At 44.5% G+C, this 25,221-nt stretch overlaps 1 protein-coding gene across 1 annotated transcript in view; it reads left to right on the top strand.

The window, feature by feature from the left end:
• Positions 1-3,379: 3,379 nt before the first annotated feature.
• The window catches only part of F13A1 (coagulation factor XIII A chain), a 141,756-nt gene continuing 119,914 nt past the window's right edge, over positions 3,380-25,221 (top strand). Inside the window, exons 1-3 of the mRNA XM_022586592.3 lie at positions 3,380-3,452; positions 5,328-5,475; positions 16,924-17,112. Coding sequence (XP_022442300.1) covers positions 5,346-5,475; positions 16,924-17,112 — 319 coding nt within the window. The 5' untranslated portion in view covers positions 3,380-3,452; positions 5,328-5,345. The remainder of the gene's footprint in view (positions 3,453-5,327; positions 5,476-16,923; positions 17,113-25,221) is intronic.

Genomic DNA, 25,221 nt, shown 5'->3' with positions numbered 1-25,221 from the left:
GGATGTTGGGATCGTGACCCCTTTGGTTGCAGAGAAATGGGAAGAGGTGCCAGGGCTTATGCACCGAGAGGATGAACATCTCCCCAGAGGTCCCATCTCGAGCCCGTGAGGCCAGGGGACGTGGCGGGAAGAGCTCCATTTTCCCAGTGACTTTCCCACTGGAGTTTCCTCTCTCCAGGCCATGGTTGTGGCCCTACAGCAACGCTGGGAAGGGAGCGAGAGGCACTGGCCGTACTGTGATGAAAGGTCCACGGCTTGATGTGCCAGTCCTGGAACTGTTTGCTCTGAGGTCACCTTGTCTCTGCTCTAATCTGCCTGGGTGGGCGTGGGGAGGCTGTGAAGAAAGGAGTCCCCACCGGAGCCCTGCCCACTCTCCTTAGAGAGGCCTGCTCGCGAGCCTTGCTTGGCTGCATCGGGGGCCTCCAATTTCAGGAGTCGTCCCACCACTCCTTGACCTAGAGGCATGGCTCGAGGTGCCTACGTTGTACAGTCGGGGTGGTTTATGTGGAGCACCTGCTTCCTCCTGGGAGCCTGAAGACTCATCCGTGCCAGGCAGAGGGGGCCTCTGTTAGCAGCTCCAATAAAACTCTTGGGCTCTGGGTCTCTGATGGTCTCCCTGGTGACGCCATTTCACACGTGTTGTCACAGTGTGTAGCTGGGGAGTCAAGCATGGGCTGTGTGACTCCAGCGGGTGAGGACCATTGTAACTTTGTACCTGGCTTCCTTTGGCCTTTGCCCCATGTGCTTTTTCCCTTTGCTGATTTTGCTTTGTACCTTCTTGCTGTCCTAAATCATAGCGGTGAGGATGACAGGCTGGTGGGTCCACCTTGTGATTCATTGAACCTCGGGTGGTCTTGGGGCCCTTCCCCCCATCACAGGCGTGGTGGCGCCATCTTTGCAGGTTGTGTTTCCCTGGCCCCTTCGTTAACTGACTGTAGCAAATGGGAGACAGTGGAGGGAGTGAGGACGGAGAAGAAAGAAACGAGCTAGGGGGGTCCTTCCTCCTACGGGAGCCCAGACAGTGTTTCTGGGAAAGGGTGGAGCTCTGGCGGTTCCAGTCTCGGCCACACAACCCCAGCCCGCATGCCGTGATGATGCCACGTCCTCCCTGCTCTTGCTGCCTCATCTGCCCCTACTTGGCACCTTGTCTTTTCCATCACCTGTGTAACCAATGGCCTGCGTTAAATTCCCTCTTTTAAAAATACCTCAAGTCATTTTTGTTTTCCTAGCTGAACACCAGCTGCTACATTCCTTAAATACATACACTGTGCCACCTCCGTGCCAAGCAAATGGTGTTCAGAGACAAGACACCTTAGACCTGAGTCTATGCACCCAGCTGCCCCTGCAGAGATCACATTTTCTCACCCAGCAAAGGCTCACCGTATGGTCAGAAAACTTTGTGCTGATTTCTAAGACCCAGGACTGTGGGCAAAGGGTCTGTAACGTGGGTGGGCTTCAACCACCCATCCTACGGCTTGGTGCCCTCAGACACTCTCTTACTGACACTATTTGTTGGGCAAGAGAAAGCCATTGTGTGCTTAATTCTCCTCGGCTGGTGGTTTGGTAGAGTTAGAAAGTTAACCAGCACGTATGCATGTTCACACAATAATCGGTGAGTCTCAGGCCAAAAGTGTCACTGTGGTAGTGGTTTTGAGGGTAGCAAGCCTGTCCCAAAGGCACAACACAGCCAGGAATCCCAGGGGGACCTGGCAACTGTGTAACCTGGTCTGGAGGGTGTAGGGCTGACCACTCTTCCGTGGACCCCACGTGGGCAAGGGTAGCTAGGAATCCAGGACACTCCTGGTCCAGGGTTTTAGGGAAAATTACATATCTCATCTTAGACATGATGAGCTGCAAGTTATCATTGGGACATGCCAAGTGACGATGGCTGGTAGGCAGTTAGAGAGGGGAGTCTGAAGCTCTGGAAAGATTATGACTAAAGACCTAGATGTGGGAGAAGTCAGGATGGAAACTGAAATCATGGTGGTTGCTGAAATTATCAAGGGAGCCTGTGTAGCATATGGAGGAACTCCAGAGAGCGCATCTCTCAGAGGCCCGGGGGAAAGACCTTCAAGGCAAGTGTGGGCAACAGAGTTCAGCGTCTCCAAAGGTTAAGTAGATGGGAACTGGATCCTGTCCTTTGGATCTAGCACAGGCCATGGATGACCCTGAACTACAGTTTCCGTAGAATGATGGGGGCAGAAGCTTGCAACAAAGAGGGGAGAGAAGGAACGATAGCTGGGGGATGTGGGTTGAGCAAGGGTTTCTTAAAATACTAAAGAGACTTGAAGTTGAATACATGCTGATGGGAGGGAACTGCTAGAGACAGGGAGCCTGAAGGTACAGGAGGGAGAGTGGAGAAGCCGCACAGCAAGGCCCTGAAGAAGGTGACAGGGAACACAGGCAAAGGGGGGACACAGCACACTTGGCCATGGACAAGGTGGGAAACTTTCTACTGTAGTAATGAGAAGAAACAGGGAAAAGATGGGTAAGTTTGCAGGCGAGTGCATAGATTTGGTAGCAAAAAACTGAGAGAATTCTTAAACAGTGGCATCGTTTTTTTCCCTAGTAAATTAGATCAAGTGACAGGGTCAGAAATACGGAGACAGTAAAGAAGGTTAGAGATAGCCACGACTGGAAATAGGAGTCTATAGAGATATAAAGACTCAGAGGAAAAGAAAGTATGGAAAATTTTAGAAGGAAATTTTTATTTTCTTTTTCTTCTATTATTTGAAAAGAAACCAAAATGGTTTTCAGAAAAAAAAAAAGTCATTTTCTAATTTTTGTAACACTCTTAAAGGTATTTACTCATCTTCCCTCCAGCTGGGCATCCCCCCACCCCCACCCCGGGCAGGAAATCTTGTGGTTAGATGGTGGCGAGGCTCTGTGGATGGTTCAGGAATGTAGCCCATGCCCCTCAGCTTTATTTACCCAACAAGGACACGTTCCTTGCTGTGCATGGTCACAGCTGTCCGTGACTTGTCTGTAGGAGGGCAGACCCTCCCTCCTGCCAAACCGCACCAGCCGCCCTCGGAATCCTGGAGGGCGAAAACGTTCCCTTGTGCAGGAAGACCCCTCCTTCCCAGCCTTCTGACCAAAGTGGGAGAGGGGAAGGGGGCGGAGTCTGCCGGGCACTGCAGGGCACGCTGCCCGGGGCTCCCAGCCACCAGGTTGGAAACTGGGAGAAAGGGGGGCCGGGGGGGGGGGTCATGCCGGAATAACAGCAGCATGGCTGGGTGACCAGCAAGTCCCAGAGACGCTGCTGCTTCGCCAGCCTTCGAGAAGGGGGAGGAGAAAACGCTGCGGGATGGGGGGAGGAAGCGGGGGGGAGGGTCCTTAGGAAGTTATTTAAGAGCTAAGTTTCCTGTCGTTTAGCCTGTGTCCTTTGGAGGGAGTACTCCAGAGACGCCCAGAGCCAGCCTGCACTGGGACACCTCGGGAGGGGACCGCAGGTAAGCAGCCGCCCCTTCTGCCGGGGCATCCCGAAGCCCTGCGTCCACCTCCTGCCCCTGGGTTTCCGGGCCGATCCGTCAGTTGGTGCCCGGAGTGCGGGGGAGCGGGTATCGGAAGCAGCCCCAGCGGTCCAGTTCCGTTTCGCCCCTTACTCCGCATCTACCCAGCCCCACTTCCGAGCAGGCCTTCTCTCAGGCATCCCACGAAGCTTCCCTAAAGGCGCTGCTGCCTGAAAAGGGCCACCAAGGGGCACCTGGGGTGCTCCCCCAAAGGACAGCCCCACCCCTTTCTTCAGGGGAGCGGACTATGGAGAGAGGATGCAGAAGGTTGCAGAGGGGGGCAGGCAGGGCCAGGTAAGAACACCTGCTTGGCTGGCACTGCGAGTGGTCCAGCTCCGCTCTCCATCGCTGGCACCCCATCTCCCCAGCCGCAGGCAGCCGAACTGGAGCACCTGCCCCAGCCCAGACCTGACAAGAAGGGGGCGCTTCTGCCCACCTGCGCTCACCCAGCCTGGCCTGCACCCGGGCAGCACCTGGGGCGCCCCAGTCTCTGCTTTAATGGTTCTCTCTCCCAACTGGCCACCGCACTGCTCTGTCCAAACATTCCCCTCCGCTAGCAGCCCTGCAGCCCACCCCAGCCACTCCCCACCAGAGGAAGGCTTTTTCCTGCCTTCTCTCTATCCTTAACCCTTCTCTCTCCCCTCCCCCCACCCCTTAACCCACTAGAGCCTGTAAATCTGACCGCAGGTATTTCTGGATACCCACCCAGACTTTACACTTCCAAACGCTACTGTCTGCTTCCAAGCCCCAGTGCCTTAGGAAGTGGCTCCAGCTGTGCTCCATTTTTGCTCCACACATTTCTGGGACAGTCTACTCCCCTCGCCTCTGTAAGGGCTACTTCTCATCTTCTGAGGGTGCGGAAAACAGCCGAAGAAACAGAGTCGTGACTGGGTAATCCAGGTGATCAAGGGGAAAGCTTCACTGGGGCCAGAAACAAGGTCTCGCTTCATCTGGTCTGTTGGTCAACAAGACCCCGACGGGAGGTGTGGTGATTAAACTGGTTGTTTGTCCACACAAACTCCAAAGGAAGGGGAAGCAGGCTTGGAGCAAGGGCAGTGTTAGCTGACCCGGTAAGTTTAGCGAGCGGGCTATTTACAGCCCTATTTAATATTGCAGTGGCCTCTGCCTCACCTACCCCAAATCTCCCCTCCCTCGTCCCGCCTCCTGTGGTCCTGACTCCAAAGCAGCGACCACCTTCTCACACCCTACCGAGCGAGTTCACTTAAGAGTCTTGGCGGGCTCATCCGTACCCCGCCTACACTGGAAGCTTTCAACTCAAGCATCCTCCTGTTTTGTTCTCCGATGTACCCCAAGTGCCCAGAACGCATAGGGGGGCCCTCGATAAATATTGGCTGGATTAAGTTGCAGACGTGAATGCCTGAGAGGATGCCACTGATCTGGACACGGGTGTATGAGTTTATTCTTATAGTGACGTCGGCCCCATAAGTCTATATAAAATGGGCAGAGGTACCTGCATAGGATAGCAAACGTTTCTTTCAAGAGATTGCCTTTAGGGGGAATGAGAAAAAGACCCTGCTTTCCAAAATCTTTTACATTTTTCATCTTTTCAAATAAGCCCTCTTTCTTCTGCTTTCCATATGTTTTGACAAACACGAAATCTCCCCGAGATCCTTGGGGAACTGTACTCCATCATTAGACTCATCCTTCCTGCCATATCTCAGGGTTCATTTATGCGAAACTCAAAATGTGTTGCTCAAGAGTCATCACAGACAGATGTGTCTCCCTGTTTTTGAGTCCTTATCACAATGCAACTGGCTTCACTTTCCTTTCTATGCCTCCTTTTCTCCCCCCAAGGAGCCTGTGAGGCTGAGAATGTCGGAGTCCTCGGGGGCCACCTTTGGAGGCAGGAGAGCCGTCCCCCCCAACACCTCCAACGCATCAGAGAATGATCCCCCCACCATGGAGCTTCATGGCCTGGTGCCCCGGGGCTTCAACCTGCAAGGTACAGTCACCTCCTGGGCCGCCACGGCCGGCCTTCCCTGCGGGTGCTGGCTCAGCACCCTCTGTCTCCACCGAGCTCCCACAAAAACTGGTCCACTACCAGTCTGGTTTTAAAGAAAGGCCTCCCAAACCCTCTTTTGAGTGGTAAAAGCACCAAAGGCCAGGATTCTTGTCCCAGTTCTGCCACTTAATGGCTTTGTAATCTCAAGGAAGTCACCTCTGCAAAACAAGGGCATTAGCTGAGTCCTCTTCCAGCCCTACTGTTTTGTTTTTAAGAATGTTCTCTAGCTGTAAGTTTCCACTTCCAAAACACTGTGGCTTTTGTGATTGTCTAGCTCACACCTCCTTCCTGCCCCGTCCCCGCATCCATCGCTGTGAGTCTCAGAGCTGGTGAGAGATGCTGGACCCTGACGGTAATGGAGACGGAAGCCCTCTGCTTCTCTCCAGAGCAGGCTGGGGGGCAGGTGAGGCGAGCGACTTCCCCTGCTCTTGTCTCCGCCCATCCGGAGGGACCTGCTCTGGGAGCAGCCGCCAGCCACTGACCTCCACTCAGCCCTGTCAGCTGTGACAGGGCCCAGTTACCAGCAGTGGCTTGGTGACACAGACACCGCTCCCTTGGGCCATGGCAGGGACATTCAGACTCACGTCCCTGAATGGCATCCAGCGGGGAGCACATTTTGTCAGTTGCACACATGTACCCAAACCCACTTTTGCTCCTGAGGGGCTCTGCGTATGCTTCCACTGGGGGGTAAACACCCACTTGTAGGGGTAGGTGCCCACGCTCACCCTGTGTTGTGTGGTTAATCTGCCTTGTCCGAAAGAGACCAGAGGTTGAAAGCAAAGGGAAGGGACAATGTTGATTACGAGCAAACCCAGAAAGTCAGAGAACAGCCTGGGCCTGGTGGGCAAGTTTGACTGTGTTAGTATCATGTCTGGACGGTGTGATATCCAATTGTGAAGACAGAGAGCTATCCAGTACCACCCGTCGGGTACCATCCAAACTGGGAGCAGGGGGCTCACGGAACTGAAGGGCATCTTCGGTTGAGTCGAGGGGCCAAGACAAGGTGTGAACTTGGAGTTCTGAGCTCTGTCCCTACTAGCTGCTGAACTGTCTAAAACGCCACCATTAGAACCACAGAAATGAGTTTTAAAGGACTTGCTAGTCAGCTCATCTAAATCCCCATGTTATAGGCTGGGAAATGGAAACCAATGTAAGCACGTGGTGTTCACTCCTTCACTTCTCAGTCTAGGAGTCTTCCTCCCTCCCTTCCTTCCTTCCTTCCTTCCTCCCTCCCTTCCTTCCTTCCTTCCTTCCTTCCTTCTTTCTTTTTAAATGCAAATAAAATTGGAAAGTGTACAAATGTCAAATTACCAAGCAAGTTATCTTTGTGTATTCAGTTTTCTAGCAAAATTCCCCTCTAGCAGAGAAGACTCTGGGACCCAGGAGAGGGGGGCAAAGTGCTGGAAGAAGTGGGGGGGGGAGCAGAAAGAGAAAGGGGCACAGGAGAAATGGGAGGCACCACTGAGGCAGTGAGGTGTAGCAAAGTGTCCCCTGGTCCAGGACTCAAAAGACCCGGGGTCCTGTCCCACATCTGCCATTTGCTCACCCTGGGACCCCCAGAAAGTCATGTAAGTGTTCTGAGCCTGTTTCCCCATCAGCAAAACGGGAGCAATACCTACTTCACAGTTGCCGTGAGGATCAAATGACCAGTGGCTGTGAGAATACCCAATCAATACATGCTCATTGATTCAGAATGTGCCGATTATCATACCTCTGCAAGGTCAGGAACCCACCCAAGGGAACTTTGATTCTAAGGGGAATATGTGCAAGCCTGCAGCCCCCATAGAATTAAAATGGACCAAAATGTTGCCAGTAAGAAAACTGCCAAAGAACTTGAGCAGGTAGGACACTCTTTAAAAATCTGGGATACTGGTTTTTTGGTTACTTATTTTTGGAGGCAGAGGTGGGGAGTTAGTTTGAACTGAATTATTTTGAAAGATCAGTCATTATTTGCTTGGCAGTCATATGTGTCCACAATCCAAGTGACATTCTGGGGTACTTAATACAGGCCCTGGTACAGGAATGTGTGTCCAGTGAAAAATCAATCCCTTGAGAAATTAATGACTCATCAACCCTAGAGTCATTGTAACCTTATTATTATTAACAGGTTCCAGGTTTCTTAAACGCGCATCCATTTCGTAGTTCTCATACAGATGAGCTAAGTGCTACATGCTCTGAAGATAGGACCTCTGAACCCAGGAAGTATAGCAGTAAGTCCCCGATGAGTAGAACAGAAGAAAAAGAACACTGTCTTGATCAAGGAGGTCCATTTCCCAGTTATCCTTCACATTTCAAATCTCTGTTTAATTGTACTAAAAGTGGGTGTCCTGGGACTAAGTCTTTCAAGTTGTCCCCAAGTCCCTGCTAAGACCTAATCACGTGGGTTTAAGTGCCATCTTCTTGCAGTTTCCTCAGTGGCCACTAGTGGAGGGCTTGTACCTCCGTGATCTTGCCTGAGGATGACCGCTTCCAGGATAACAAAGCCCTAAGACAAACTCTCCACGTTTGTTACATGGAAGCTTTCCAGAGTGTCCCGTTAGCATGCTACTCTTGTGAAATTGACTGAGAAGGGCTGAGAGGCAAGAGAGGGAAAATGCCAGATTTTTCCCTTTGAATCGTCTTGTGGCAATCGATGTATATAATATATATTGAGTGTATGTAATACCTTTAATTCACAACTTCAGTGAATATTTGGTTAAGAATTATTTTTGCCTGTATTTCAAAATGTACAAACGTACATAAGGTTCCTCCCATGTGGCAGCGTGATATTTAAGAAACATTGAGATATTTGAGGTGACAGTGGAACCCCGGAGATGGGACCAGCCAGTCCATGGAGGTGTTTGATGTCCTCCTGTGTTTTTAGGGATCCTTAATGCCCCCTTTGAACTCAATTGTAGCCGAGAAAAATATCTGAAAATCCCCTCAGATTGTTTGGATTTGCATCCATGTCTAATGTTTTGCATGCTCATTTGGTGTTTCTGAAAATCTCTCTAGAGGCTTCCTGGTCTCGAAGGTTATTTTAGCAGGAGATGTTCGGGAAGATAACCTTATATTCTTGGGCTGGTTTGACTCTGTGTTATTAACAGTAGGTGATCAATTTGCAGTAGTAATTATAATACTCATTTGGCAGGTCTAATGCAATTTGAATTCAAACTAGAAAGCAAGCTAGATCTATAAAAAAATCAAATGCAAGTGGGATCTAGTATTTTTCAGGGTAATGGGGTCTGTGCCTTTCTGATCGTCTCCTCCCTCCCATGACTCCACGTCAGAACGAAATCAACTAACTGACTAATTAGTCATCCACCTCGCCTTTGTGCAGAGTAAACCTCTCTGGATTCGAGGTTATTGAAAGAATAAAAAAGGCCTTCAATGTATGATTAAGAAACGATGTTGTATAGAACCAGTTCACACTTTCCACTTGATTTGTGGGAAAATGTTTAATGATTGTGTCAGGAACGATACCAATCTCTCTCTGGGGTGTCGGTGGAGTGGGAAAGAAGGCGAGGAAGGTTTCGTAAATACAGGGCACCTGAGTTAGGTCTTAGACGATAGGTAGGAGTGCCCCGGGCAGACAAGTGCCTGGAAGGGCATTTCTAGCAGAGAGCACAGTGTATGTCAAGTAGTGAGGACAAGAGAGGGGAGATGAGCCTGAGAAAAGTAAGCAGGGATCACATCGTAACAGGCGCTGAAGACCTTACCTTTCCTCCTGCAGATACAGGGGACTTGCAAAGGATTCTAAATAGCAAATGACATAATCAGAATTATGTTTATAAAAATAATAGTGAGGAGAAAATGGAGAGAAGGAGACACATTGGAGGCTGTTGAGATACTTCCGGCTAGAGGAGAAATAGACCAATAGAGAAATAGAAATATAGAGGGATTTTAGTCCCTGGAGAAGGACTCATTTCTCTCATTCTAGCTTCTGCTGAGCATTTCTTATACAGAGTACGGGACATTTTAATAGCAACAGTTGAAAACAATAAGCTGTTTAAGAAAATGTTTTTAATGATTCAAATTAATGAAAGTTTAAAATTCTGGGTGTCCAAAAGGAATATGAGAAAGGAAACTTCACCCTGTTGTTTTCACAATAAACAGACCTACCTCCTCATGGACAGTATTTACACCTATAGTTTGGTAATAATATTACTAAAGATTGCATGGAGATCTCAGTTCACTAGGGAATTCCTAGGATATGAACCTAAACATTTAACTTATTTAAAGGTTCCATCTGTGACAGGTATAATCATTCTCTGAAGAATATCTTTACCAGCTAAGGTGAAAATAGTCCACTTTTAATCCACTTTTTTCGTATTAGGGGAAGGGTAGGAAGACAGGGAGGCGGCTGGCTCATGAGGAGAGATTTTTTCTTTAGCAGTCCATTTTCTGATGTTTTGGAATTAAGCTAAATTGCATTAGGTAGACTTTTGAAAGCTGTCACTTTGAAAGAGCAAGCTGCCAAGTTTCCAGCTACAATATCTCTCTCAACACCCCCCCCCAAAGAAAAGGTAGCTTAGCAATGAGCTGCTCTGTCCTGTCCTGTTCTGCGAGGAACTGGGCTTGGACAGGGAGAAGCAAGTTCCTTTCCTGTTTGTGGCAAATGGAGCCTGGGTGATGAGAAGGCTCTTTCAACCTAAACTACGACCTGTCAAGCCAATAAACAAAGCAAAAATCAATATTCCAGCTTAGGAAACGTTTACTGAGTGCCTGCTACATGGGAAGGAGCAATGGACAAGAAAAAGAACTATGATATTTTTATGCCTATGATCATATCTTATGACACCATCTGTATAGAGTCCTTGAGATTATCAGGTATTATAAGAACCAAATACTTGACTTGATCTGTGGGTGACTGTCCATGAACAATGAACGAAAAGGTATTTATTCAGTGGTGTTGGGGACCTCACCTCATCCCCCAAGACTTGGGGTAACCCTTAGTCACTCCACAGACCTATTGGGAGATTACATTGGAGAGAGGGCAACATGGCTGCCATTTTCTTCTCCGTCCAAACAATAACGCCCCTGCCTATCCTATTACCCTTCTGTATGTGTTACACATTTGGCTACAGTCTAGAACATTGTTTCTTTAAACTTGCCACCTCTCAGTGTAGCTTTTAATCTTCCATAGCTTAATCAAGTTTTATTCTTTTTTTAAATTAAGTTTCATTGAAGTATAGTTGCTTTACAATGTTGTGTTAGCTTCGGCTGTACAGCAAAATTGATCAGCTATACATATATTATATATATATATATGTATATCCCCTCTCTTTTGGATTTCCTTCCTATTTAGGTCACCACAGTGCATTAAGTAGAGTTTCCTGTGCTATTTACTAGGTTCTCATTAGTTATCTATTTTATACATAATATTGATAGTGTATATGTGTCAATCCCAATCTCCCAATTCCTCCCACCCTCAAGTTTTATTTTTTAAATGAAATGTTTCTCTTAGATTAAATTATTTTAATATGAATTTTTAAGAGCTTATTTAGGAAATTTTACTTATCATTGACTTAGCTTCTCCCTACGAAGGGTACCACTGTGATTTCCTATGATTTTTTTTCCTTCCTGAAGGCATTGACTTAGCGTGACATTGCAATAGAAAAGGTAAAGGGCACTTAGAAGAGATAACATTTAAAAAATTCCATGTTTTGAATTAAATGTTGTCAAATGCACAGTAATGTAGACTACATTATTTTAAAACAAACTCTTAATATATATTAATATATATTTAGTATATATATATATATAATTTGTTCTCACCATGAAAAATCTAGTTGGAGTGGCAAAAACTTCGTTTGGATTTTTCCCTAAGATGTTACCCAATATAAAACCAATATAAAAACTATGGGGCTTCCCTGGTGGCGCAGTGGTTGAGAGTCCGCCTGCCGATGCAGTGGACACGGGTTTGTGCCCCGGTCCGGGAGGATCCCACATGCTGCGGAGCGGCTGAGCCCGTGAGCCGTGGCTGCTAAGCCTGCGCGTCCGGAGCCTGTGCTCCGCAGCGGGAGAGGTCACAGCGGTGAGAGGCCTGCGTAACGCAAAAAAAAAAAAAAAAAACTATGATCGGGGCGTTTGGGGGGGGGGGGCTTAGGTTTTATATACTCAAAGGAATTCATTATCACTTTTGCTTACCCTTTGTTATAAGTGGTCTAAGTGAACTGTGAAATTTTCATTTTATTCCAATCTGAAACAAAACTGCTGGTCTGGAGGCTTTGTGTTATAAGACCCCGTACATTATCCTCAACAGTATATAAACAGAGTCCTGAAACTGGCATATTTTGAGAATGAAATTGTCTCGTAAATGTCATTTAAAGGACTTGTATGGTTAATACTGTGATAAATGGAATAACGTATTTTAAAATGACTAACCAACGCCTAGCTCCAAATTTTCAGATATTATTAAATGCGTTTAAAGTGAAAAGTGGCGTCTTTGCACATTGCCCCAGGCTCAGTAACAAGGCGATTAAGACATGGTCTGGCCCTCAAGGGGCTTACAGTCTCCTAGATAAAATCATTTATATTAAGATAATGCTAAGTGACTAATGATAATAGACTTTTTTTTTTAAAGAAAAATATATTCTGGCAATTGAGAGGAGAAAATGACTCCATCCACCTGTAGCTATTCAGGAAGAGGCAAGCAGGCCCGTCTGCTGAGAAGACAGGCAATGTAGCATTTTCTTATTTAATCGCACCATCTCACAGATGAGGAAATTGAGGCACAAGTAACTTGTCCAAAGTCACAAAGATAGTAAGTGTCAAAATTGGAATCTGGGTCCAGGTAGTCTGGCTCCAGAATCCATACTCTTACCCACTATGCTATTCTACTTCTAGCAATAACAATATAATAATAATAATTTTGAGAATCTGCTAGGTGCCAGATACCATGCTAAAGCGTTTTACATACATTTATTTTTCCATTTAATGCTTACACCAACCCTTTGAGGTATTTCATTGCCTTTCTAAAAACAAGAAAACTAGACTCAGAGAGATTAAATAACTTTTCTGAGGTTGCACAATTAGTAAACAGTGAAGCATCTCCCAAAACATATTCTGAAAAATCCTCCACAAAAAAATAGTTCCTATGGTCGTTTAACTTTGGAAAGCATTGCACCTGTAGGAGGTTTGCAGTGCACATCAGCATGTGACAGTCTGCCATAAATTCTGCAAAAATCCTGATTAACTTTGGTTAAAGCAGCACTCCCCAAACTTGTTTAACTATTGAACTCTTATTCTTCCAATACCCATCTATACACTCTGCATGGCACTACCACAAAGACAGACTAATTTTTTCTTTTTTTTTTTTGGATGCGCCGTGAGTCTTGTGGGATCTTAGTTCCCGGACCAAGGCCAAGGATTGAACCCGGGCCCTCGCAGGGAGAGCGCAGAGTCCTAACCACTGGACCGCCAGGGAATTCCCAGGATGGACTGACTTAACCAGACTCACTAGACATTAACCACATTTGCTAGACTGGAGCGTGGAACTGGAAAGCCAGGGTTTTTATTTGCAGTGAGAACTGGAACCAGTAAGAAGCAGATACCAAAGAAAGACTTGACTCTCTCCAGCTTTATCTTTCCGTGTGGGCAGACCTGCTGGGGCAGCCAAGACATAAAGCTAATATACTGGTTTTTAGGGGCACGTCATAACAGGGGTGGGGTGGGAAGAGCTGAGGCAGACCCTGGCAGTGCGCCAGGACCAGGGCATTCACTCCCTACAGGCAGACTGGATGCTCCCCAACGCTCACCTGGAATTCCAGCACTGCCACCGCCCAATCCGTTTTCCGCTCTGTCACCGGATGAAGCAGTTTACGTTTGCACAGGCACAAATCTAACCATGTCCGTTTGCTCTTTCAGATTCTTCACTGGATCCCCAATGCAATTAGAGTCCATGTTCCTTAACACGGTCTGCAAGGCCTGCAGGAGCATCGCCTGCCTTCCCTTCCGCTGTGGTCCCACTGCTACGCTCTGGCCAATCAATCACCTTTCAGCTTTTAAAGTAAACCATGCACTCTCTGTCCTCAGTCTTCACTCATCCTCCCCTCTTCCCCACCTCTCTTTTTACCTGGAAAACTTGCTCAGCTTCCTGACCCCTGCTTATACCTCACTTCCTCCAGAAAGCTTCCTTAATCACCCCCCCTAATCTGGGTTAGGGGCTCCTAGCCAGAAACCTTCCCCTACTCAGACTCCTATACTTCCTTTGTCAGGGTGTTCATGACACTACATCATAATTACCTGTTCACTCTTCAGTATCTACCACTGTGCATTTACTTAAGTTGCATTTATCTGGTGGTGCCCTAATCAACATCTATATCCATGTCTTGAATGGCAACATAAAATAGCACACTTACGAAATTCCTGGAGGACAGGAAATTAGGGAGGATGTTAATATAGTGAATATATACTTAGGGTCTAAAGTTATCTTAAGAATTCAGAGCAATTAACCAAATACAACAGGACGAAATTTAATGTGAATACATGTAAGGCCTTAAAACTGAGCTAAAAAGAAAAAAACAGTTGCATTGATAGAAATGGCTGAATAACAACATGAGAAAATGACTTATAGGGGTCTGGACTGAGTTTTAATCCACTACCGGTAGAAGTGACGTCAGGATGTATGTTTAAGCATTTTGCTTCATCAGATGCTTAATGTAAATCAACAGTAAGAGTATCCAGGGCTTCCCTGGTGGCGCAGTGGTTGAGAGTCCGCCTGCCGATGCAGGGGACACGGGTTCGTGCCCCGGTCCGGGAAGATCCCACATGCCGCGGAGCGGCTGGGCCCGTGAGCCATGGCCGCTGAGCCTGCACGTCCGGAGCCTGTGCTCCGCAGCGGGAGAGGCCACAGCAGTGAGAGGCCCGCGTACCGCAAAAAAAAAAAAAAAAAGAGTATTCAAAACACTAATGGTATCTTGGACTGAAATCATAGAAATATGCTATTTATTTTGAAAGATGCAGTGGTCTCATTGGTTTTCATTGGAAAAACCATAACCAGAGTGATGTACTTAATTCTAGGAAAAACGCTATAAGAGAGAAATACGTAAAATGGAATATGTATATTTCAGAACACAGTAATGGGTAGAAGGTCTGGAAATAATTTCTTAAAGAACAGTTGAAGATGTGGAGAATGTTTTACTCAGAGAAACCCTAACAATAGTCTTCATATACCAAAAGAGTGCCAGATGAAATGAATAGAGCATATTCTATATTTACGCAGAAGTTGGAACCAGGATCTATGGTTAGAAAAATTACAGGGAAAAAGATGCCAGTTCATCTTATAAGGATTTTTCAAATAATTGGGTGGTTTAAAAATGGCCTGTTTGCTTTATAAGAGAGTGGGTTCCCTGTTCAGATGGAGGCTAAAAGCCTAAGTATTAGGATTTTCATGGAGATGTTTCGTGCAATACATAGCAGGTCTACCAGATGGTCCAGAAAGTACCTTTGCCCTCTGAGATCCTGTGACAGTGCAGTATCAGCATATTCCTTCCATTGGTGCTGATGAATGGAGAGGTGATTAAACCCTTTTCTGAGGAGTTAGGTTTTTAGACATTTTTAAAAAATAAAACAAAACATTATTAAAAGTCATGGTGCTAAGAAAGAGGGCCAGCTGAGTTGATTACTAAGGCTCTTCTCAGTTGGGACGTTTATGATTCTCCAGCTCTTTCTGAAGCTGGTTTAGCACTGGGGAGTGTGACCTTAATAAGACCAGAGAACTTAGGAGGAAGGCAGCTTGGAAGAGAGAGCTATAGAAATAAACATCTTCACATCACAGCATAATGGAAGGAAACTGCCCCTCAGGGGACCATGTACTACAGGGTTCTGAGAGAAGCAAAAATAAAATTGCATCTTGCACTTTCTGTTTGCTATAATATTGCAGTCAGGATAGTCCATTGAGCACCATGTAAGAAGTGGCGCCATGACAGTTCATAGTCAGGAAGCTCAAAGGAAGCCTCTGGTCCCACTATGCACCAGGCATAGAGTCAGACCCATTGCGCTGTTAGGTCATTGAATCTTTGTAGAAATTCTCAAGATATTAGTATCTTCATTTTAAAGGTGAGAAAACTCAGCTTCTGAGAGGCAACATCCCTTACCTAAGTAATTATGAGACCTGAGATTCAAACTCAGGATTACCTGGACTTTGAATTCATCAAGGGTGTTGCAGGGACTCCTAGACTTTAGACCTATAGAGTACCTTAATGAACCCAATTTCTCCATTTTGCCTATGAGAAAAATGAGGCCAGAGAGCACCAGGGGTCCTGCACAGGATTCCTGTGTAAAAGCAGAGGAAATCACTGAGCCCCTTCAGGGTGAAGCCCCAGCTCTCTATGTACACTGAGTTCACAGCCATGAGGACAAACCATGCAACAGTCAAGGTCAGGAAAAGGGAGGGAAGGCAAGAGGCCAGTGCACACCCGCCACCTCGCCCAGCATTCTCTCTCCAGTGCCCCTTTAGAACTCCAAATGCATACACAGAAATCTGTCTTTAGACTAGATCTTCTAAACTGCAGTGTAGACGGGTAGTTAGAGTTACCTTCACATTCAGTGATCATTTGCAGAGGGAACGGGAAAAAAGCAAGAGGAGATCTAACTTTTATCCAGTGCTATCGTGTCTCAGGTAAATATATAACTGACATTTACACTCCCGATTCCAAAAATCAGAGGAAAAGGCTGTAGATTTCGGCGTCACACCAGGGTTTGCTTCCAGATTGGTTGTTTAGTAGCCAGGGAAATTGAGTCTTGTTTCAGCATGTGCAAAGTGGAAACAATCCACCCTACCTCATAGGAATGCTGGTATCCTTCCTCCATGCCTGTTCCCTCTGTTTCCTGCCTTTGAAGGACAAGATCTATTTTTAGAATTAAAGAAGGGGGCTGTGGGTTGACCTTTCCTGAAGTAAGAGGAGAATTTTGGACTGATGATCAACTTTGTCCTTAGAACATCCCTTGCAGGCTTTGTCAGATTTGATTCCTCCCTTTTTAAAGCTAAGAAAATTGAAGTGGCATCCCCTGCTTATCCCAACGTGTGGAGGCTGTAGTCATTGTGGGAAGCACCTGACATAACGAAAACCAAAGTGAGACTCGGAAGTGAAGCCTTGAACTCAGGTGCTAGTTCCTCTGTATCTAGACCTATTGATAGGCATTATCAACACAGCTTTATTATCCCAAAGTGAGTGCCGTGTGGTCTGAGATGAGATCAGAAGGGGAAAATGCTTTTTAAAAAATCTCCTTTGAAAACAAGGATGTCACAAGAGACTGGCTCCCAAATCTACCAGCCCCCTGTATAGAGTTTTATCTAATAAACCTTACTACCTTGCGTCTTCAGGAAAATAGTCTTGTTTTTCGAGTTTGTGTTTAAACCAAAGTTACTCAATGGTTTCTCTTGATTGTTTTCTTTGTGTATAGACTACCTTAATGTTACGGGTGTTCACCTGTTCAAGGAGAGATGGGACAGCAACAAAGTGGATCACCACACCGACAAATACAGCAACAACAAGCTGATTGTACGTAGAGGACAGTCTTTCTACATCCAGATCGACTTCAATCGTCCCTACAACCCTAGAAGGGACCTCTTCAGGGTGGAATATGTCATTGGTGAGTGCCTCGTGCAAGCCTTATTCATGACAGTCATGATACCATGGGTCATAATGGAGGAAGGGTAAGGTATAGTTGTGTTATTTTCTGGAATCATACTTTAACAGTTGGCTGGAGCTGGGATTACATCCAACCCCTGGACCACTCTATGCTCTAAGATGGGTCTGATATAATGCCGAACATCAACATATTATTTGCCTAATCAGGAAAAATCTGGTATAAATAAAAGTGAATACAATTGGCATAAAATGTTAATGTGTACGTAGAGAAAAGCATACAGGGCTGATATATGTGTAATTTAATAAGGTTTTTAGAAAGCAATTTGGTATATCTGTTAATATTAGAAATACATATGAGCTTTGACCTAGCAATTCCAGTCTTAAAAATCTATACCAATGATATCTAAAATCTTAAAATCCACTTTTAAAAAGTGGGTATTATTTACTGCAGCGTTGTGTATGGTGACAAATAAAACCCTAAAAGTAAACAACTCTCAATAGTGGAATGGTTGAAAATACTGTGATATAGTCACATAATGGATTGTGAATTTGACCCATGCCAGATGACTTTAAGAGAGGTAGTGAGTGAGAAAACAAAATGTAGAAGGGTGTACATAAGATCTTCTATACATGTGTGTGTAAATGTACATGTACATAGATCAATACTGTGAGTTCAGAAAAGAATATGAAGCACACACACTGGTGTTGATACGGGTTCCATGTTGGAAATACTGCCAAAATAAAGGCAAGAGAAGCAAAAGGACAGGGAACCAAGCAAGAAAGGGAGAAAAAAAAGTAACCATGATATGATTATATGGAGGCATCTATGTAAAATCATTGACCTGTGGGAATAAATATAAAGAAATTAAATGTAATAAAATTAAAACTAAAAATACTTCCTTGGGAAAAAAATCTATGGCCACTGATCACTTGAGGAACATGGTTTGTGCTTACTTGAATTTACAATGCAAATTTGTATATAAATGTGGGAAAATTGGTTGAAGACAGAATAGAAGGGGGAGAGGAGAAAAGAGATCCCTGAGAGTCAGAATAAACAACATCAGTGCAGTGCTTGGGTTCTAAACAGAATTATTTGTTATCCCAGTTGTGCGAAAAGAAAAGGGAAAACGAAATTACTGTTCCTGTGTGTTAGGCAAAGTGAAATAACTTCAATTTAATTTAGGGAACAGACTCTTATTGTTAATATTTTTTTAATAATGGGTACTTCAGGTGAAAGAAGAATCCACAGATAATTTTTAAACAATATTTTAAAATATGATGAAAATTTATTTTTATTTCTTTCCCTAAGTTCATTTATCTTTCTTTTGTATATATGTGTGTGCATGTACATGCTTGTTTGGACTAGATATGATTAAAATGTCCTTGACACATTTTTAGTAAAAGGATCACTCCATGCATGTCAGTAAATACCCATAGTTTTGTTCCAACTTAATGGGAATTTTTACCTTCACCTTTATAGCCAAATATTTCGGGCAGTGAGAAGAGGACAGGGAAGCTTTGTCCCTGAACTGGACTTGGCTGAGGTCTCAGATCTTCTCCCATACCCATTCATAAAATAACTAGAATAATGAAAGTCTTCGGAAGAATAAGATGAATGTCTTAGACTGGGTTTCCAGGAAACAAACTCTGAGAAGGAGATTTGTGTGGAACGAGTTTACTGGGGAGCACTCTCAGGGTCAACATCAGTGTGGGAGTGAAGGGATCAGTGTTGGGCAGAGAGTGGGGTTGAACTCCAATGAACAAATGTTTCAGTGGATCCCATGGTGAGCTCTAGAGCTGGATTGTATCTTTAGAGTTGTCCAGTCTTGGGGCAAGGGCATGGGTCATTTATACTCTAGCATTGATGGTCATTGGCTACAGGCTACCCCCAGGGAGGGAAAAATTAGTGTAGTTGGGTCTCCATGGCTGAGGGTAAACCCATGAGAGCAGTTCAATGAGAGCTGTGAGCCACCAGCGTTCCCAGCATCGGGGCAAGGATGCCTCTGTCCTAAACACAAAAGGTCTGGGTAGCAGACCACAGAATCCACTACAGTAAGCATTTAAAGTCTTCTCTTTTTATAAAAAGACATAGTACTACTTTTGTTCCTTTAACCAAAAGGTGGGGGAGGGGAAGCATAGCATATTTGCCTTTGAGATAAAACAATCTATGTATTTTTAAAAACAGAATATCTCATAAAACTCAATGTCAAAAAAACCCCCCCACAATCCAATCAAAAATGGCAGGAGACTTGAATAGCCATTTTTCCAAAGAAGATATACAGACTGCCAACAGGTACATGAAAAGATGCTCAACATCCCTAGTTATTAGAGATATGCAAATCAAAACCAAAATGAGGCATTTTCTCACACCTGTCAGAATGGCTAACATCAAAAATCTACAAATAACAAATGTTGAAGAGGATGTGGAGAAAAGGGAACCCTCCTACACTGTTGGTGAGAGTGTAAATTGGTATAGCCACTATGGAAAATAGTATGGAGTTTTTCATAACAAGAAAACTAAAAATAGAACTACCATGTGATCCAGCAATACCACTCCTGAGTATATATCTTTAAAGAACCCCAAAGCACTAATTAGAAAAGATAAAGACACCCTAGTGCTCATAGCAAGACTGTTTACAATAGCTAAGACATGGAAGCAACCCAAATGCCCATCAATAGACGATTGGATTAAGAAGATGTGGTACATACAAACAATGGAATATTAGCCATAAAACAATGAAATACTACCATTTGCAGCTACATGGGTGGACCTAGAGAATATTATGCTAATGAAATAAATCAGACAGAGAAAGACAAATACTATATGATATCATTTTATATGTAGAATCTAAAAAATAATACAAATGAATGTATATACAAAACAGAAACAGACTCACGGACATAGAAAAAAACTTGTGGTTACCAAAGGGGAGAAAGAAAGGGGAAGAGACAAACCAGGGGTATGGGATTAACAGATACAAATTACTATATATAAAATAGATAAGCAAACAAGGTCCTACTGTATAGCAGAGGGAATTATACCCATTATCATGTAATAACATTTAATGGAGTATAATCTGCAAAAATACCGAATCACTCTGCTGTACACCTGAAACTAACACAATATTGTAGATCGACTCTACTTCAATCTTTAAAAAACGTAATTGCTCTAATGAGAAGAGGTAACTGTCGAATGTGAACTGGAAATGAAATTCAGTGCAAATGTTTGGATATGTGGGCGTACCTCAGTTTCAAGAAACCTAGAATGTGAAAACGTGATTTAAAAAACAGAAAAGAGAATACTTTGTAAAAAAATAAAGGACACATAAAAGTCTCTTCAAATATTTATTTTAGGGTGTTTATAACACGGTTAGATTTATCAACAAAGACCAATTTACGCACTACTTTTAAAGAATGTAACTATTGAATAGAGAGACCTATCGTCGTATTAAAAATATGGAGAAAATAACCACGCTTATTTGCTTCCAGTCCGCATTTCTTTGTTATTGTTCTTTTGTCTTTCCCTGTGACTTTATATAAGATGAGCTGGGATGTCTTAATACCCTGGAGTTTTCTTCTGTGGCTGTCCTCAGAACCTAGGGTCATGGGACTTATTTATATGTGATTCTGCCTTCAAATCAAGCTTCCTTCTTTGTAAATATTCACGTAAGTAGCCTCTCGGGCGGTCCCAGATTTAACCATCGTACACTGGGTTCTCGGAGCAGAGAATGTGAGCAGGGAGCTACTGGCTTTCCTCTGCCAGGGCCTCACTAGCTTGTGCTACAGACGCTCTCAGCGCTTTGATAACTGCGTTCATTAGTTGCTGGCCGTGCACCGCTATCTCTGTGAGTTATGTGGGAGGTGTTAATGAACTTGAGGAGGTGGGTGTGACTAGAAAATGTGCCTGGTTATCTGTGGGGCCTTTTCTCTCTTTCCACCCCTGAGCCTGCAGCCATGACAAATCATGGAAGGCATGGGGCAGAGCTGTTAATGACAGGTTTCCTTAACCCGTAGCTGGGGCTGTGAAAACCTAGAACAGCTTGTGGTGTTAATTTGCTGTTACTTTAGCACGGGCTCCCTACTTGTGTGATACTTCTTTGAGGCAGTCATTCCAAGGAAAGAATTTGCAGCTATCTTCCTTACCAGCTCTCCCCCCCTCAAAACAACAGACTTCCCCTACCCAGTGAGCCCTCCAGAGTGGCTGCAGGGTTCTCGGGCAAGCTCCTTCCTCCCTGGAGTCCCATTACGGGAGCACAGGGATGTTGAGGCCAGCACCTCAGACATTCTCTTGACCTTTTTCTTCAGTCCCTCAATGGCTCCCACAGTGCCAGTTTCATATTTCTGGGTACCTCAGAAAGAAGAGGGGAAGGATGGTATCAGCAAAGCCTGCCCCTCTCTTCAGAAGAGCAAAGTTTTCCCAGAAGCCCCAGCAAACTATTGATGTCTCATTTGTTACCCTTACCTGTAAGAGGAGCTGTGAAAGTAGTTCATTTTTCCAGTCTCCTCAGAGAGGGACAAGGGGAGCTAAGCATGGATGCTGGTAGACACCCAGTGATGTGTGCTAGAAGTCCCTTCCAGCTGTGCAAACCTGGGAGTCCAAAAGTGCAGGCTTTTCTGAGCACAATGATGGAGGTCATTCATGGGTACAGTCATCACATGCCCAAGTGTTAATAGGACCACATCAACTGCATATACTCTGCATTATTAACCCCATTAAGACACTGAAGTGGCCTCAAGACTTCAATATTTCTATTTCACCTATTTCTTGAGTGGTGTCTATCTAAAGCCAGCTGGGGTGTCAGACTGCTGTGTATTCAGGATGGGAGTGACATGAACGATTCTTATTTAGAGGGTTTGAGACTGGAGAGAAGGTGCTCAAAGGAGAGAGGGTGAGAGCCTGGATTCAGGCAGTGGTTGTAGAGATGGAGAGGAGAGGTGGGATTTGAGAAATGTTTAGGAGAGAAAAATCTACTGGACTTGTGACTGGTAGTCTTCATGGAGTTACTGGCAGGATAGTCAGCCACAGCTCCCAGGTTGCTGGCTTGTGTGCTGCTGGTGATAGGTGCCAGCACTCCCAGATGAGATAAGGAATGGAGGGAATTCAGGAGAGAAAAACTGAGCGTGGGAAGTGATAATGACGCTAGCGGCTCCCATTGACAACTCACCTACTGGCACAGGGTACTGAGCAGAGGTGCCACATGCTGCCCATTTAACTCTTCACACACCCCTCTGGGCATTGGACTGTAGTTATCTCCATCTTTGCAGTGATTAAGGAACTTACCCAAGGTCAGGTCTGGAAAGTGCTAGGGCTGTAATTCGAGCCCAGGCATTCTCTCCTAATCACAACGCATAGGACCTCTGCCAATGAAACAGTAGGGATATAAATGAGATTCTATTTGATCCTGCTGAGTTTGAAGTACTTGAGGGACTTCCAGGTAAATATGTCCAATAGATGGTCCCATATATCAATCTGAAGCTTAGGGAAGAGGTTTGGGTTGGATATATGGAAATTTGGGTATCATACATACATAGATGGGCAAGATCATTCAGAAAACATAAATCAAGTGAGAAGTGGACGGAGGCTTTAAATCTTGGGGAAAATCAACTTTTAGGGAGTCAGTCCAGGAGCTGACACCCCTGGAGGAGACAAAGACCACATGATCAGATAAGTAGAAGGGCCATCAGGGAAGTGCAGTGCCACTAAATCCAAGAGAATTAGGTGTTTAAAGAGGAAATTTTTTAATCTTTTTGGAAGAGAAGAAAATTTACATGATATCTGGAGAAGAATGTGAGTAAGAAGAGGGGTATTTTGTCTTGGGTGTCTGTTTTAGGACTGGAGGTACTTGAACTTGTATGTAGGCAGAAGGGAAGAAGCCAGTGGAGGAAGAATCCTGAAGATTCAGGAGAATGCTGGAAAAAATAGAAGCATAGCGTCAAGTGGCTTGGATGAGGGGAAGACACAGCAGAAGAAGACTTTATCTTCTGAGGGTGTTGGAAAAGAGGTAGGGTGCGTGTTAGTATATTAGGTGGAGAGATCGGAAACTGATTATCATGCCTGATGACCTCAACTTTATCAAAGACCTAGGAGGTGAGCAGGTGCTACAGGAGCTTAGGGAGGAAAAGGACCATCTCTCATATCTGAGAGCATCACCCAAATCCTTAAAAACTAAGCACCCCTGTGGACTTATGTTTCAGAAAGTCCAGGTAAAATCACCATCCCTGGCTGTCACAGACACAGCACAGTTTCTCTGCTGACAAATATCTTGCCCCAAGTCATACAGCTCGAAAGATGTAGAGAAATTTCCTAGCCTATGCTCTTTCCACTATTTTATGCAGGATTTTGATGAAAATGGGCTACCTGTTTCATTATTCTGAAGCAACACTGATATAGGATGTCATTTCAGATTTTTGTTGCTGTGTGTTTGTGCATCGATGATCAGCGTGTTCATTCTTAAGTGCTTCTATGAAGTGACAGATAATGGCATCTAAGAATCTAGGACAGTGTTACCCAGAGTGTGCTCTCTATGAACACCTGTCATGTGTGATGTTCCTTGAAAAAAAAAGTTCTGTGGTCAAATGTATTTGGGTCATGCTGTGTTTCCTGCCTCTTCTTGGAGAGCTCCAACACACATTAGTATATTAAAGGCTCTGAGGGGGTACAAAGTCAAAAAAAGAATCTTCTTTAGCCTAACTGTCCCAAAATTGTTTGACTGCAGACACTACTCCACCATATTTTATTGTTATGATACCCTTTAGTAAAAGGCAGAACTCACTGTAGGAAATGCCAAACTACAGTTGCAAATTACCTTTATTCTGTAGAACACTGAGAAGAGTGGATGATGGAACTTGCATGCATTTGTAGTCAATGTGCTATGGTAACTTAGCATAATATCTGTTTTTTTCTTTTTGACACTTTTTGTGCCAACATTAAAATAACTCTATCAATTTGGCATTTATATTCAGTAACTTTTCAAAAATGATTACTTTCCTTTTTTATATTTATATATTTATTTTCCAGATTTTTATTTGGCTTCTTTTACCATGAAGCCAGTTTACTTTCCTTTTGAATGTGTTTACTGAGCTTTTATTGATAACCGTGCATGTGCAAAGCACTGCATTGGTATTAAAGTAGTAAGATACGTTTATCCTTTGCCCTCGAAGAGTCTGGTGAGGATAGTCTGAACACTAGAGGTTGAGTTCGATGCCAGCCTCTTGGACAAAACACCTGGAAAGCACCTTGGAGAGAGAGATTGACCATGCGGCTGGTTGGTAGAGACCCCCGGCAAATGCTATTTGAGCTGGGTATCAAAGGATGAGTAGAGGTTGACCCAGTGGAATGGGAAAAAAATGGGAAATGTCAGTGGAGAAAGAAAACTTGGAAACATATTGACAATCTTGTACACCTAGATAAGGAGTTGAGATGTTATTCTATAAGTAGCCAGGAGCCTCTATGGAAGAGTTTTAAGCAGAGATTTAAAAGATCTAAGTTTTTAATTTTTAGATTACTGTGGCAGGGTAAGGAAGATAAACTGGAGGTCTGAGATTATTGTTGGGGACATAAGTAAGAGACTTGAAATCTTACTAATAGATGACAAGGTAAATGTGTAAGCATCATTATGAATGATTTTTCCTCTAGTAAAATTGGTGTTTTTCTTTGCAGAGTCAAATAAGACTCACCTATAGTAAAGTAATGCACTTTGGTCTGAGGAAGCACAGTATATGCTGTAGTGGCTGGCTCTTTGGAGTCATTTCAGGGATGACAGCTCATTTGATGAAAGGGCTGGGAGGTAGTGCAGTGGAGGGGGGATGACTTGGAGTCAGGAAGACCCCAGTCGGCATCCTAGTTCCACCACTTAGAAAAGTGGCGGTTTCACTTAACCCCCTCAGTGACTGTTTTCTCACCTGAACAAAAAAGGGATTATAATACTTCAAACAGCTATTCATGGACTAGAGGAGATAACATACATGAAAGCACATTTTCATTCTCACAACAAAACTGGGAAGTGGGAGGTTGGAATAAACCTCATTGAAAATCTGGAAAACAAAATTCACAGGGAGTGAATGATTCACCCAGGATGGTGCAGTGAAGGGGAGGTCTCCTGTCCTTGCC

This window comes from Delphinapterus leucas, chromosome 10 (assembly GCF_059928025.1).
Source record: "Delphinapterus leucas isolate spDelLeu-1000000601 "Yukka" chromosome 10, BTC_Dleu_Yukka2, whole genome shotgun sequence".
In the NCBI taxonomy this organism is placed as follows: Eukaryota; Metazoa; Chordata; class Mammalia; order Artiodactyla; family Monodontidae; genus Delphinapterus; species Delphinapterus leucas.
This window is presented reverse-complemented; position numbering and strand designations above follow the sequence as displayed.